At 42.1% G+C, this 14,616-nt stretch overlaps 1 protein-coding gene across 4 annotated transcripts in view; it reads left to right on the top strand.

The window, feature by feature from the left end:
• The window catches only part of ADGRF5 (adhesion G protein-coupled receptor F5), a 114,415-nt gene that overhangs the window by 53,193 nt on the left and 46,606 nt on the right, over positions 1-14,616 (top strand). For all 4 annotated transcript variants that reach the window (XM_011960278.1, XM_011960277.1, XM_011960280.1 and 1 more), the window contains exons 2-3: positions 6,299-6,424; positions 13,090-13,144. In XM_011960278.1, the coding sequence (XP_011815668.1) occupies positions 6,323-6,424; positions 13,090-13,144 (157 nt within the window). In that variant the 5' untranslated portion in view covers positions 6,299-6,322. The remainder of the gene's footprint in view (positions 1-6,298; positions 6,425-13,089; positions 13,145-14,616) is intronic.

Raw genomic sequence — 14,616 nt, forward strand, 5'->3', positions numbered from 1 at the left:
TCTTAAAACTTGACTTTCCCTGGTTTCCTTGATTCCACTAGCCTTGTTTCCCTCCTGTTCCTGTCTCTCTGGTTTCATTCCTGTCTCTGGTGGTTAGCGACCATGTAGAGCTGGTGATGGGAGCACTAAGAAGAATTTACTGAGACAGTTGTAGGTAAAGAAAGGCAGATTTATTAGAAAAGGTATGAAAATATGTTGCAAGGATGCCATCGACAGGCCAGCAAAAAGAAGCTGACTGTAATGAGACACAGTCTTGCTAGGGATTTTGTAGAATGTTGCTTCTATTGTGTGCTGAACAGGGCTTTGTGTAGTACTGATAATGCCAAGGTTGCAGTGAGCTAACTTGCGTTTTTTTTAATCAGCCAAGGGTCTGGTCATAAGTTGGGCACAGGAAGATTGTGAGTTATTTGTACAGGAAAGCTATGTGTTCATGGACCATGAAGAAGGGCACACTTATAGCTTATCTGCTTTTGATTTTTGCTGTCCCCTGGTCCTGCCAGCCTGATTCTTTTTCCCTAATTAGGACTTCCCAATTTCCAATCATCTCGGCTTTATCATCTTTCTTAACTGGATCTTTGATTGTTAGAATTCTGTGGGACTTGTTCCTACGCCTCCTTATCTACTCTTTATTGCCTCCCTAATCAATCTTACTTAATCCTATTGTTGGAATGACAAGTCCTCCCCACCCTGGCCTCTGCTCACCTCACCAGCTCTGCCTTGTACCCTTCACCTGCTCTCTTTTCATGTTCCAGCCACTCTGGACTGCTTGCAGCTCCTCAGATGCTTCATGCTCTTTCTTTACCTCAGGGCCTTTTCACATGATCTTTTTTTTCCACCTAGAACCATCTTCCTCCCCTTCATCTAAAGTGCCCTGTTGTTTTTAGCTAACTCCAACTTATGCTTTAGGTTTCAGCTCAATTAAATACTTCCCCTGGAATATCTTCCACAAATCCCTAAGACTAGGTCATGTCCTTCTGGTATAGTCTTTTGTAAACAGTTCAGCACAATGGTTAAAGGGATGGGCTCTCGAGTTAGACTTTCTAGGTTCAAATCCTGGCTCTGTCACTTACTAGCTGTGTGATCTCAGGCGAGTTATTTAACCACTCAGTGGCTCAGTTAATTTTATATCATACTAGATCTGTACCCTTTAATTGGATATCATACTGGAACCACCCCATTAGGATCATAAAGATTAAGTGATTTAATATTGTCAATGCTGGGTTTAGTGCCTGACACATAGTAAGTCCTCCACAAATATTAATATTATGATTATTCTTCTTGGTAGCACTTTCACATAAACAATGAATTGAATAATTCATTCTTTAATAATGTTCATCTACTCCATTAGACTTTAAGCTTCATGGAGACAGGGACCATTGTCTTGTTTACTGCTACTTCCCCTTCACTTAGTAGAACTCTTAACATATAACAGGACTTATTAACTCTTTTTCCAGTAAAGGAATACACAAATGAATAGATAAGGGAATAAATAGATTTACTTTGTGCAATAGTTATAACAATACATATAATACAAGCAGGAAGGCTAAGGGCCTAGACTAAGTGTGTGTAGGTGTTCAGGGGAAATAGAGACTATTTATAACTGGATAGATCAGGAAACCTTCATCTGCGAGGAAGCCCTACTGCCTGGGCATTGAAGGATGGGTAGAATCTGAATATGCAGTGATTATGTGGAGTTAAGGGACAGGAAAAGATGGAGATTAATAAACCAAATACATGACAGGGTTATTTTGGTTTTGTGAAACACAGAAAAATTGTTTGGCAGTAATTACTCCTGTCCACCCTCAAAATTAATTCTCAAAGATTGACTTGGCATTTTTACTTTTGCATGAGCACTGGAAAATCTCTTGCACTATTTTAACTTATGAAAAAGCAACTGACTTTGGTAGTGAAAATATTATAGATGCTTATTACATATGCTCACTCTTATAAATAAAGTCCAGGTTGTAGAGAGCCTTGAGGATCAGTGAAAGTGATTTCCTTTATTCTGAAAGCAGGGAAAAATTGAACAGGGAATGTTGTGAGAAGAGTGCTTTAGGAAAATCTATCTTGCATCTCTGTAGAGAGGGAGCAGAGAAGTAAAGAAAGGAAGCCATTGCCATGGTGTACATGAGGGGCAGAGAAGGCCTAGACTGTGTAGTAAGGCAGAGGTGGGGGGATAAATGCAAGATAGTTATGATTATTCTCAGAAGTTAACCTGAGTGAGCCTGCATTGAGTTGAAATAACTGTGAAGAATTTTAGACTCTTAGAATAGTAACAGGGCTTTAAGAGACCAACTCCTGCATCCGAATTTTGAAAGTATTGAGTGCAGTCAAATCCCTGGATTTACTGATAAGAAAACAGGCTCAGAGAGATAAAGTGACTTGCCTCCCATCACACAGCTAATTAGTGGCAAAATGAGGCTAGAAGTTTGTTTCCAGTTGCCTGGTCAGGTGTTCATAAAGTTTTCCATTTTTGTTTGTTTGTTTGGTTGGTTGGTTGGTTGGTTGACTTCCCATCAAGAAGATCTCTTAGCTCAAATGACACCTTGTTCTCAGGAGAATAGACTGCTGTGTTTATAATTTTGCCACTACTGTCTATCAGCTTTGTGGCCTCAGTGAATTAGTCTTCCTTCTAAGCTTCTGTTTCCATATCTGAAAAATAGGAGTAATTTAGTAGTATCAGAGGCTCCTTGAGAGGTTAGAGGGCATAACCCTTGCAGAGAACTCAGCAGCAGGCCTAGAACATAGTGAGCACCCACCAAGACAGGACTCCTACAGTCATTGTCACCAGCAATTATTACCCACCAATTATAATTAATAACCACCAGCAATTATTACCCACAATCCTATCATATATGGTTGCTCCAACTGTCGGAGGATGTCACTGGCGAAAATTTTGAGAATTATTGGTAGATCTCTTGGAGTTCTGACTGACTCAGCTCCTAGCCACCTCTTAGCTCTGAGACACCCAACTCTTTCTAGACCTAGTTTTCTGATCTCAGGGCTGGTGAAGGATTTCTAAGAGAAGAGCTGATCTTAAGCACTGATTGTTTCTTTATTATTTCTTTCTTTTTTTTTTTTTTGAGAGACAGGGTCTTACTCTGTTAGAGGTTGGACTAGAATGATGAAATCATGGCTCACTGCAGCCTTGAACTCCAGGGCTCATGGACTCAAGCCATCTCCCCACCTCAGCCCCCTGCGTAGCTAGGACTATGGGTGCGTGCCGCTGCACCTGGCCAATTACAAAAAAAACTTTTTTTTTTTTTTTTTGATACAATACAGACTCTCACTTTGTTGCTCAGGCTGGTCTTGAACTCCTGGCTTCAAGTGATCCTTTCTCCTTGCCCTCTGAAAATGCTGGGATTGCAGGCATATGTCACCACATCCAGCCAGCACTGGTTGTTTCTAAGAGTTGTAAGAACAGGCCAGTTCCACAGAGAAGATTCCTGGTGCATAATCACTTTGCAAGAGAACGCCATTAATGGTGGCTTCAGGGAACCCAGACCATTCATCCTCCAGATGCAGGGTTGCTGAGAATCTTGATGACTTATTCCTGGCATATGATATCAGGCTGTGCTTTATTTCCCTCTCCCTGTCTTCTAACTTCACAGACAGGAAAATAGAGTCAGAGGAGAACAGGAAGTTGCTCAGAGCCACAAGGCTAATACTGAGGGCTAGGTCATATTTCCCAGCTTTGGTGAGTTTTAGTAGAGAGTGTCCTGGATTTTCGTGTAAAAAGAGAAGGAGATTGGGAATGACATCTGATAATGTTCTTTCTCTCTCTGCCTCTGTTTCTCTCTTTGTCTCTCAGCCTTTGTTTGCCCTTTACTCCAGGAATTTTAGAAGAAATAAGAACTTTTAGGGAATTTAGGATTAAAGGGGTCCTACTGAAGACAAATTGCCTTGAATGTGGGACATTGCTCCATGTTTTTAACTGGATGAATGTAGACTTTTCCCCCCATTGGCCAAGTTAAACAGTTTTTGCTTGCTTCCTCACAGGTACGGACACCTGTGAGCTGGAAGGTTTATACGATTAATGATGCAGGTTGAAGAAAAGTTTGTCTTTAGGTCTCTACCCAAGTGTGACAGCAACCCCGAAAGCTGAAGTGAATTTCAGCTCGTATCACTGTTCCCATTGGTCAGGTCCATGCCTATACTGGTTGTCAAATATGTTGACTATTTCCTTTCTTTCAAAGTGGTGGCTTTCTCCTTTCTTTTGAGTGAAGAATCCCTGACATTTGCTGTGTAACTGATGACTGTGTATCATCTTCTGCCTCCAGAGAACACCCGCCTCTCCATGGTGGGGTCCTTCCTACATCTCCATTTCTTTTGGCTTGCGATCTTGTTGTCAACAAATGAGTCAACATAGATAAGAATGTTACTTTATCAAAAATTATCTCAGCAGAGGCAGGGAGTGGGGGAAGATGGGGACAGTATTGTTCAATGGCCTATACAAATGGGCCAGACATGACTATTTGGGAACATTGTAATTCTTGATAACTCTGACCAAAAAAAGGATGCACTGCCAATATTGGGAAATCATAGAAAGATATGGAGCCAGCTCTAGTCCTTCTAGTATGTGAGTTCTTCCTTGGTTATCAGATTTGAAGGGAGGCTCATTAACTATTCAGTTACTAAGTCTCATCTCCTTAATTAACTGCCTCAGTCGGGAACCAACAGAGGTTGGGGCCTGAAAAGACTACTTTGCCTCCAAAATACCTGACTCATTCTATATTAGCCTGTACAATACCCACAAGGGCACACTGTCTTTCAAAAACGAAGATAAAACTTCCAATAGAAAATTAAGCAGGACATTGCTATGATTTCCCCACAGCAGATGCATCTGGTGTTAAACAGCTACTATAACCTAAATTGCAAAGCATTTCCCCCAAACCATCGAGTTGCAGAATTTGAAAAATGTGTTTGATTGCCAAATTTGCAAATTGGATCAGTTTTCCAGCTTTCCCCTGAGGAAGAGGAAAAGGTGGCAGTTGTCAGCTGGCGATTGAAATACAATTTTCCCTGGCGTGTAAATCTTGCCTATCATCAGTGTGTTATCCTGGCCATTGCTTCCCTGGCGCTCCCTGCAACACTCCAGCCAAAAGCCTGCCCTTCTGGATGGTTGCATTCTGGATTCTATTGACACTCAGAGTAATAATTATTGCAGCCTGCATTTCTGGAGTTCTTCGTGCCTTTTAATCTCATTTGAGTCTCAGAAAACTCTATGAGAGAATTAGGAGAGGTACAATTATCCCCATTTTACAGATGGGAAAACTTGGACTCAGAGAAGACAAATTACTTACACAGGACATAGTTAGTTTCTAGTAATCCTGGATCCTAACTCATATCTTGTGTCTCTTAGTCTAGCATTCTTTTCGCAGCAACACATGGGCATAGAAAAGCCATAAGGAGAGGAGTGTGCACAAAGTAGACTGTCTTGGTCTCCAGACCTTCTAGGGTGGAGATTATTCCATGTGACACCCTGCTTTTTAAATGCAAAAATGATTCCTCTCATCACCAAAAAGCTATTTGCGTCATCAGCATTATAAAGGGAATTTTTAAAAATCAATACATAAGGCCAGGCATGATGACTTACATCTGTAATCCTGGCATTTTGGGAGGTTGAGGCAGGGGGATTGCTTGAGGCCAGGAATTCAAGACCAGCCTGGGCAATAGAGTGAAACCCTGTCTCAAGATATAGAAAATAAATAAATAAATAAATAAGATGGGATATATAATGATACTAATATTCTATATTAGGCACTATAATATGAAACAATACTATAAGATACAGCTTACATTTTTATAACCAAGTCCAGCAGTTTTCATACTAATGGGTCATAGTCCATTAATATGGGTCATGATGTCCATTAAATGGGTTACTACCAGAATTAAATTAAAAATGGGGTAAGACACTCTATGATAGAATTGAAAATACTGAAGTATATTGCATGTAGCAAAACTGAATAGTGTTCTCTGAGTCTTTTTGTTCATAAATTATGTGTAAGTATTTCTTACTCAGACATCTGCTACCTTTGTCCTATTTACAGGCACCATGCTCAGCCTCTCAACCCCCATTCCCCTACTGTGACCATTTCTTCACCCGAAGGTCTGGGCAGAGAATGCTAAGTTGATTCCTTCATGCTTCTTCTTCATTTTCTGTCTCTATTGAAAAGGTTCTTGTGTAGGATGATCTTCAAGACAGGGCTTGCGAGTTCTTTTCTTGTTTAAGAAATAAATTGCTGTATTTAAAATACGGCATAAAATACAGAAATAAACCATCATATTTCCATTTCAGGCCAACCAACTCAAACTTTAAGACATGAAATCACCAAAGAGAACCACTTTGTGCCTCATGTTTATTGTGATTTATTCTTCCAAAGCTACACTGAACTGGAATTTAGAGTCTACTATTCATCCTTTGGTGAGTATATGCATATGTGCTGTAATTTTTCTTGTCACATTTTTATGATTTCCTGACTGACAATAGTTCCTACAAAAAGTTTAGGGAAAAAACTTCCTCCCATAATTGCCACATAAGAAAAAATGTTGCAAATGAGGAGAAGGGGTGAATATAAACCTAGGGTAAATATAAGGAGAAGGGGTGAATATAAACTGTAGGTCAGTGTATTTCCTGGGCTACCATTTGCTATATTCTGAAATAAGCGGTGTTGTCAAGAGAACATCAATGTAGCTTTAAGAGAGACCTCCCAGGGTTCCTTCCTTCTCTAAATTGCAACCACTAGGCCTAAGGCTTCCACTATGTTAAACTGACAACAATAACAACAAAGCAGATTTGGAGGATTGAGCAGAATGTATGTTCTTAAAGGATTTGTTTTAACTGGGACATCAGGCTAGAACACATTCCAAAAGACATTAATCTGTGTGTGTGTGTGATGATCACAGACTGATATAGCTGAAGGGACCATAGACATCATATAAGACTTTTGCTGACAAATTATTCAGGTGGTTTTGTCTTTGGAAAGTCAAGGAGAGTTTAACTTAAGTAAGGGGAGGGATAAGTACCCCCTTATTCTTTATGGGAATTTTCAGGTTATTCCTTACTTAGGCTTCTCCCTGCACCGGAAACAGGGCATGTTACTGGTTGGGAATCTTTGGAGACTGATGTCATTCTCTCTGTCTCAATTTCTTCATCTGTACAACGATGCTAATAGTAGTACTGATTTCCTTTTATTCTTATGAAAATTAAATTAGTTCATATCTCTAAGATGCCCTAGAACAGTGTCTGGCACTTAAGAAATGTTATGTAACTGTTTGCTGTTATTGTTTCTCTTATTGTAGTAGTATTTTCCACTTTTTGTTTTACATATTCTGTTCTTTTTTTTTTGTCAGTCACTGTTGTTAGACATTCACTGGTACATTTTTAGCATTATAAAATGTCCCTTTTTGTCCTACTTTGTATGTTTTAATTTAATTATTTGTCTGCTATTCCAATTGTCGTGTCTGCTTTTGTTTGTGTGTTTGCCTGATTTTTGTCCTTTTTTTAAGTCTTTATATACCACTTTGTTTTATGATCTTGTAAACAATGTGTGTTTGATTATTTTTTCTTTTAAACGAAACTTGACCAAGTAAATTTGTATAATTTGTTCCCATTTGATATCATTTTCAAAATGCTTGATCTTACCTTCAGGATTTTGTTTCAAGACTTCATGTACTTTCCTCCTCTTTCCATTTTTGGTTCTTTCATTTTCTGACCTAGGCTATCTTTGTCTTTTCTTTATTTCTCTCATGACTTGGGGGATATATATGGTGTGTCTCCTCTTCCAAACCCCAGTGTGCAGGGTATAACCTGTACACTCATACACAATAGCCTGCCCATTTAAATAGAGGAGGGAAACATTTAAGCTTCTTGTGAATTCACATAGTCAGTGCAGAGCTCTGGCTATCCAAGGCAGGGGGGGTAAAAGCTAGGGCCTGAGGCGATCTCAGCAATGGTGTTAGCTTTGCCTCTGTTCCAGCGTTTCTTAGTGTTTCTGGCTGCAGCAGTGCCTTCTCTCTACACCACATCTGCCCTCCTAGTGATGGCCTGGCAAAGCCCCTTCGTCTGCCTGGAGGTGAAGGCTGGTCAGGGGATAAGTTGACCTAGGGCTCTTGGTGGAATGTGAACTCCATCTCCTTGGAAGCTCCTACCACTCACCTCAAAGGACCCCACTTTTCCTTGGTAGATCTACCCTTCAAGTTATAATGTCTTCATGCAACTCAAAGGCTGAGGACTTCCATTGGAAAAGTGCACTTGAGCCTGCCTGATCAGTTTATACTGCCCTAAGCTGCCACCCAGTTCCCATGACTGACCTTCTACCATCTTAAATGTCACATGTATACAACATCTGGTGATGGGCTTGGTTTTTGGAATTGTGGTAATTATGCCTAACATAAAATTTAACATCTTGAAACCATTTTTAGTCATACAGTTCAGTAATATTAAGTGTATTCACATTATTGTACAACTAATTTTCATGATTTTTTCATTTTGCAAAACTCAAACTCTATACCCACTTGACAATAACTCCTCATTTCCTTCTCTACTGATAGCTGCTGGTTACTACTATTCTAATTTCTGTATATTAATTTGGTGATTCTAGATACCTCATGTAGGTAGAATCATATAGTATTTGTCTTTCTGCGGGTGGCTTACTTCACTTAGCCTATTGTCCTCACGGTTTATCTATGTTGTAGCCTGTGTCAGCACTTCCCCCCTTTTTAAGGCTTTAATGTCCTATTGTACATATGTACTATATTTTGTATGTCCATTTATCCATCCATGGACATGAGTTGCTTCCACCTCTTGGCTATTGTGAATAATGTTCCTACGAACATGAATATACACACGTGGGGTGAAGGGCTTTTAAAGGGTGATGATATAGCCCAGTGCTTCTCAAGCTTTCACGTGAGCATGGATCTGCCCAGAGACCTTCTTCAAATGCAGATTTTAGCTCAGGATGCCTGGGTGGGCCCCGGATGTTGGCTTTCAGACGTGCTGCCCTGGATCCTGCTCCAGTGACCATCTTAGAGTTACAGGCTGTACATGCTCGACTTTGATGTCACGTCTGAATGGAAGCCCAGCTCTGACTCTCATTAGCTTTGGAAACTTTGTCAACTTTCTTCATTTCCCTGAGTCTGTTTCCTCTACATGAGAATAAATCATAAATCATATCTCCTTCATCTGTTTGTTGTGAGGCTTCAATGTTCTACATGCAACCCACAGCACGGTGACTAGCACAGAGCCCAAGTGCCTATGCATTTGTAGTTATTTTTAATATTCTAGTATTAGGTTGGTGCAAAAGTCATTGCAGCTTTTGCGATTACTTTTGATACAAATAAACCCCTCTGAATATGCTTATGTGAGCAGACTTTGCTAGAGGATTCTTGCTCAGACAGTTTTCAAACACAGAAGCAAAGATGTTAAATTGGAGGTTTCAGGTCAAGAGAAAGAGGCATGTGTGGCAGGGCTTGGGTGAGTAGGCATAAGATTTGGGAAAGCAGGAGCCTTTGTTTACCTCCTCGTTTGCCATCCTGTTCCCTGGGAATTTTCTTCTTCATGAATAAAAGGCCACCTCTCATTCCTGACTGACTACCCACCCCCACTCCAGGCCACCCTGCCCCCACTACAGTTATTTGTGAAGTCATCAGGTCCGACAGGTGGGGCACTTCCTGGAATTGGTGACCTTGTCTTTTCCGGCTGAAGCTTGGCCTTCAGGAAATTCCCTCTGGACAGCGCTGTCCACTGTGGCTCAGACAGTCCCTTGGGGACCTCTACACAGATAGAGCTGGCAGAGGGAGGTCCAATTGGAAGATCTGTTTTCTTGTCTGAAGTAAATACACTGCTTAGCACTGGGAGCCCTGGCAAACCTATGCTCCCTTGTGAGTTCTACTCAACACCCGAAGTGTAAGAGGAAAGGCAAGTGCTGGTGTGCCACAGTTCCCCAAACTGGGATGACATGAGGACTCAGGATGGTAAGGCTGGTCCACAATGAGACCCAGGCCAGCAGAATACATGGCACATGCCACTACCAGACTCTGAACTGAGTACCTGATGTGCCTCAGCACTTACTATTTTTCATAATGTAAGAAACAGAGGATTCAAGGGAATGAATGACATCTCCTAAAATTCTGAAACTGTGGGATTCACTTCTTGGTGCGACCATTTGCTCTATTCACATCCAGGTCCCATGACTTGGCAGCCAGATCTTTGTACCTCTTTGAATCTGGGGATGGTGAAGGGCATTTACCATCTCCACTCCACCTCCTGAGAGGCTTCATTGCCATCAGTGTGCTTTTTCCTCCATTATTTCCAATGATTGCAGGGCTTAAAATAGGAAGTAGGTTGCTCTCACTGGACAACAAAGAGGCTGCAGGTGACAGAGCTGTGGAAGCAGCACTTGCAAAGATGTGCCCTGGAAGTTCCAGATGATGACCATAAAGATTCAGAAAATCTTCAGAAAATAGTGTTTCTAAAAGATTGCCTAATGCCAATGGATGCACTGGTTGAAAAGGCAGTTTTCTGCACCTCACCCCCGACCTACTGAATCACACTGGGGGCAGGGGAGACCAGTGATCCTGATTCTCACAAAGAGTTGAAATATGCTGCGTTCGATAATTGAAATATACCTTGATTTTAACATGTAACTGACAAGACAAAGAGGCAAGACCTTAATGCTTTAGTCCTACTGGAAAGCAGAGAGAATGAAAACTCGACCTGGGGGAACTGCCCAAAGGTGACCACTGGTGGTCAAGTTCTCCTGTGCTGTCTAGGTCCCCTAACTGCTGCCTTGAAGTATGGACAGAGAAAGCTCCCAGTGGCCACTCCCTCCTCCCCACCAGACCCCAGACCCCAGAGAGGATGGAGGCTGGAAAGCATGAAGAAACTTCCTTTTGCCTGGGCAGAAAGCCAAAGCATTCTCCAGGGGAAGCTGGGCCAGAACCAGTCCTATACATTGACTTTGCACCTTCCATTCCTGCATATTCAATTACATCTAAAATAACTGCACTGCAAATAAAGCAGCAACTGGGCTTTTGAAATTCCAGTCATCATTCATCATTTCTCTATTTATTTCTTCAAGAATATTTATGAACTATCAAGTACATAGGATAGTACTTGATACTTGTTTCACGACTTCATGTACTTTCTTCCTCTTTCCATTTTTGGTTCTTTCATTGTTTCATTTCCTACTGACTTTAATACGTTCTTCAACCAGTACCTCCTAAGGGCATCAGTGAGGGGAACAGGTAAACCTCACATGGAGTGGTAAATTGCTGACATCTGATCTTTTCCTAAAAATGTAACTTAGTAAGAGGAGGGAGACCAGCCAAGGGAACGGTTCACTGGAAAGGAGGAGGGAATAGGAAGAGGTTATACAGACAGAGAGAGAAATGACTCTGGGTGAAGAGAGACCAGCTCTCTGAGACAAAGGCAGTTTCCCAGGTCTCTGCTGATAAGATGATGCAGTGCCTGTGTGGGCAAGTGCAGACTCTGGAGCCGGCTGGGTTTGAATCCTGCTCTGCCATTAAAGTCTGTGTGATCCTAGGCAAGTTACTGGACCTCTCTGTGCCTGTGCTTTCTTATTAGTGAAATGTGGATAATAACAGCATCTACCCTTGTCCTGGCACAGGGTGTTAAATACATCTTAGGAAGTATTATGTTTGTCATTGTGATGATGTGAGATAACTAGAAAACAGTGGTAGACAACCCCGATGGCAGAATGAGCTCTGCCCCAGGTGGCGGTCATGGATGCGTGCAGGTCAGGGTAAAGCACAGATCTCTGTGGGCAGGGTTATCTGGGAGGCTTCAGAGAGGTGGGGCTTTTCTATTGAGTGTGAAGGGAGTTTGGGGTGGAAAACATATCACAGGAAAACCTGTAGGCAGGCAGGGACCAGCTAGGAAATCCATGTCGGGTCAAGGTATGGGGTAGGCTCTGTTACCAGCTGTGGAGCTGGTGGAGAGCCCATGAGTGAAACTGATCAATGCCTATTCTTTAACAAAAAAAGCTACACGATGAAGGAGATGGACTTCACAGAAACCCACCAGGTGGCAGGTGGCAGTTGCAGCATGATGCCCCCAGAACATCTTGGTGCCCCCTCCCTGAATAGCATTTACCATGTAACCAAAACTACTTTCAGTGCCTTACACTTACTAATCATTTGATCCTCGCAACAGCATTCTGAGATAAGCTATATTCATCCCCATTCTATAGGTAAAGACTGAGGCACAGAAAGGTTAAATGATTTGCCCAAGGTCATACATCCATTTAATGATGGAGCTAGGATTTGAACTCAATGTCTTCAGAGTCCTTACTTTTAATCACCACACAGTATAATAATAGCTAAAATGTATTAAGAACTTACTACATGCCATACTGTAGTTTGCTTAGTTTTCATAACAATTCTATGAAGTTGATACTGTTATTATTCTCGTTGTACAGGAAAAAAAACCCTAAAGCTCAGCAAGGATAAGTAACTTCCTGAAGGTCACAAAGCCACAAAGTGAGTGGCACAGTTTTGTACCCAGGCAGTCTGACTCTAGAGCAGGCTCTCTTAGTTCCTACTACAGCAACCAGCAATAGAACCATCTAGGAGAAAAAGGATCAGACTCAGGAAAAATAATTTCTAAGCATGTACAGTGGTTAAAGAGCCCTAATACAGCAGGAAGATTGGGGTTGGGGCAGGCTGAGTGTTGAGAAGGAGGTCGTGAGACTTGTCTCGAAGGTCGCTGGGATGACTCAGTTCAAGTCAGGCAGAGAGTACAAGTTTAGAACATGATAATAATTTATATTTCTTGAGAGGATTCAAACTGCAGGAACTCTGAGAAAGTCAGATATGGTGATTTCTTCTGTTCCTGGTCTAGAGACTGGTCAAAAAAAGTGAATTCCTAGGTCACACTACAGTAACAACTCCACTTCATTTTCCAAACCATTTCATTGCTGTGTGCCCAGCATCCACGGGACACATGGTGCTAACCCAAAGTCCACAGCCTTAAGCTCAGCTCCAACATTTAGGGGTATCTAAGCGGGGAGCCACAGTGAAAAGACTTCTCTAACCTTAATTGACAACTTTCTCAAATGTTCTTTTCAGAGTCTTCATGAATATGAACCAGCTGGTGAAGAGGCACTGAGGCAAAAACGAGCCGGTATGTAAACTCTTGCTTGGCAATCTCTTTTGTAAGTCTACTCAAATGATATGTGTTGCAACTTTTTAAAACATTGTAGTCCACATAATTCAGTCTCCAATCACATCAGGGTCATATAGTGCAGTGTGATTTCCAAAAGTAATTACTAGGAAACTCCATTCTCTACCAAATGACGGTAACTGGATCATAACAACACATAAGAACCCACCTTCCCTCCCCAATGCCATCACTGCTCCTCACATTCCTAGGATTTTTCTGTGGCTCTCTCCTCAGCTGCCCTCCCACACCACCAAATGGCCTACTTCTCTGCCCACCATCCAGAAACCTTTCTTTTTGCCTTAAAAAAAAAAAAAAGAAAAACATCTTTCACTCTGGACTTTATCTTGTGAAGCAATCTAACCACGAGGCTCAAGTCCTCCTCTTGTGTTTCTCACTCCAATTTTCCCACTCACCTCTCAAGCAGTGGTCTAAAAAATACAAGACTCAGCCCTTAGAAGAGTTGAGGGTGGGTGAAGAGTTGCAAATTCTGACACACCGACCCTCAAATCCCATCCTGAGTGGACCCTGTGCAGGTGTCAGGGCAGGGCCGCAGCCTGGGTGTTCCCAGGACCTGATGCTCCCACTGCCAGCATAGCAGCCCTTCAAAAGCACAAATTGGATCTCGTCATTTCCCTCCATAGAACTCTTCATGGGCTCCCTTGGCCTTGGAACTAAAAGCCAATCCTCTGCTCGTGACTCACCAGGCCTTCCGTGCCTTTCCCACCTGACCTCCTTCTGTTCCCTTTCACGTCATCAACGCTCTGCTCGTCATCCCCCTTTGTTTATCTGGGAGACTCCCACTGAAGTCTCAAGTCCTATGAACTCCTGCCCTGCTAGGCCTTCCATCCATTTCCCAGAGCACCAGGGACTGCTTTTCCTGCGTTCCCGTTCCCCTTGATACATTTCCATTCACAACATTTGTCCCAAAGCACTGTGATTATTTTACCTCCTGTTTGCCACCCCCAGTAGAGGAGAGCTCTGATGAGTTCTCCTCATCTCTGTAGCTGCGTCAGGCCCCGTTTCTTTCTCAACCAGTGAGCGAACAGATGAAGCACTTGCACGTTCACATTACAGTGCCTTTCTGAATTCCTGTCAGGAAGGGTCTGCTGGCTGAGTGGCTGTACCAAATATCTAGAAGGAAAAATTTTTCACCCTATCACATTATGATGGAATCATTTTTTCAGGCATGTGCGACTTGATCTAATGAGTCTAAAAGAGACAGTATGCTGCCAAAGAGGGCAGGCTTACCCTAAGGTCAGAGTGGTGGCATCTGTTCAAGCCTTTCACAGTGCAGTGGCCAGACTCAACTGTTGTTCAGCGCTTGAAAGGAGAATTTGACCACATTTTATTAAGCTCTTAAAATGCTGATTGGAAGATCACACCACTGTTGGTTTTCCCTCTCTCCTTTTCTCTTCCCTTTCTTTTCTTTTCTG

Source organism: Colobus angolensis, unplaced genomic scaffold (assembly GCF_000951035.1).
Source record: "Colobus angolensis palliatus isolate OR3802 unplaced genomic scaffold, Cang.pa_1.0 Scaffold51, whole genome shotgun sequence".
NCBI lineage: Eukaryota > Metazoa > Chordata > Mammalia > Primates > Cercopithecidae > Colobus > Colobus angolensis.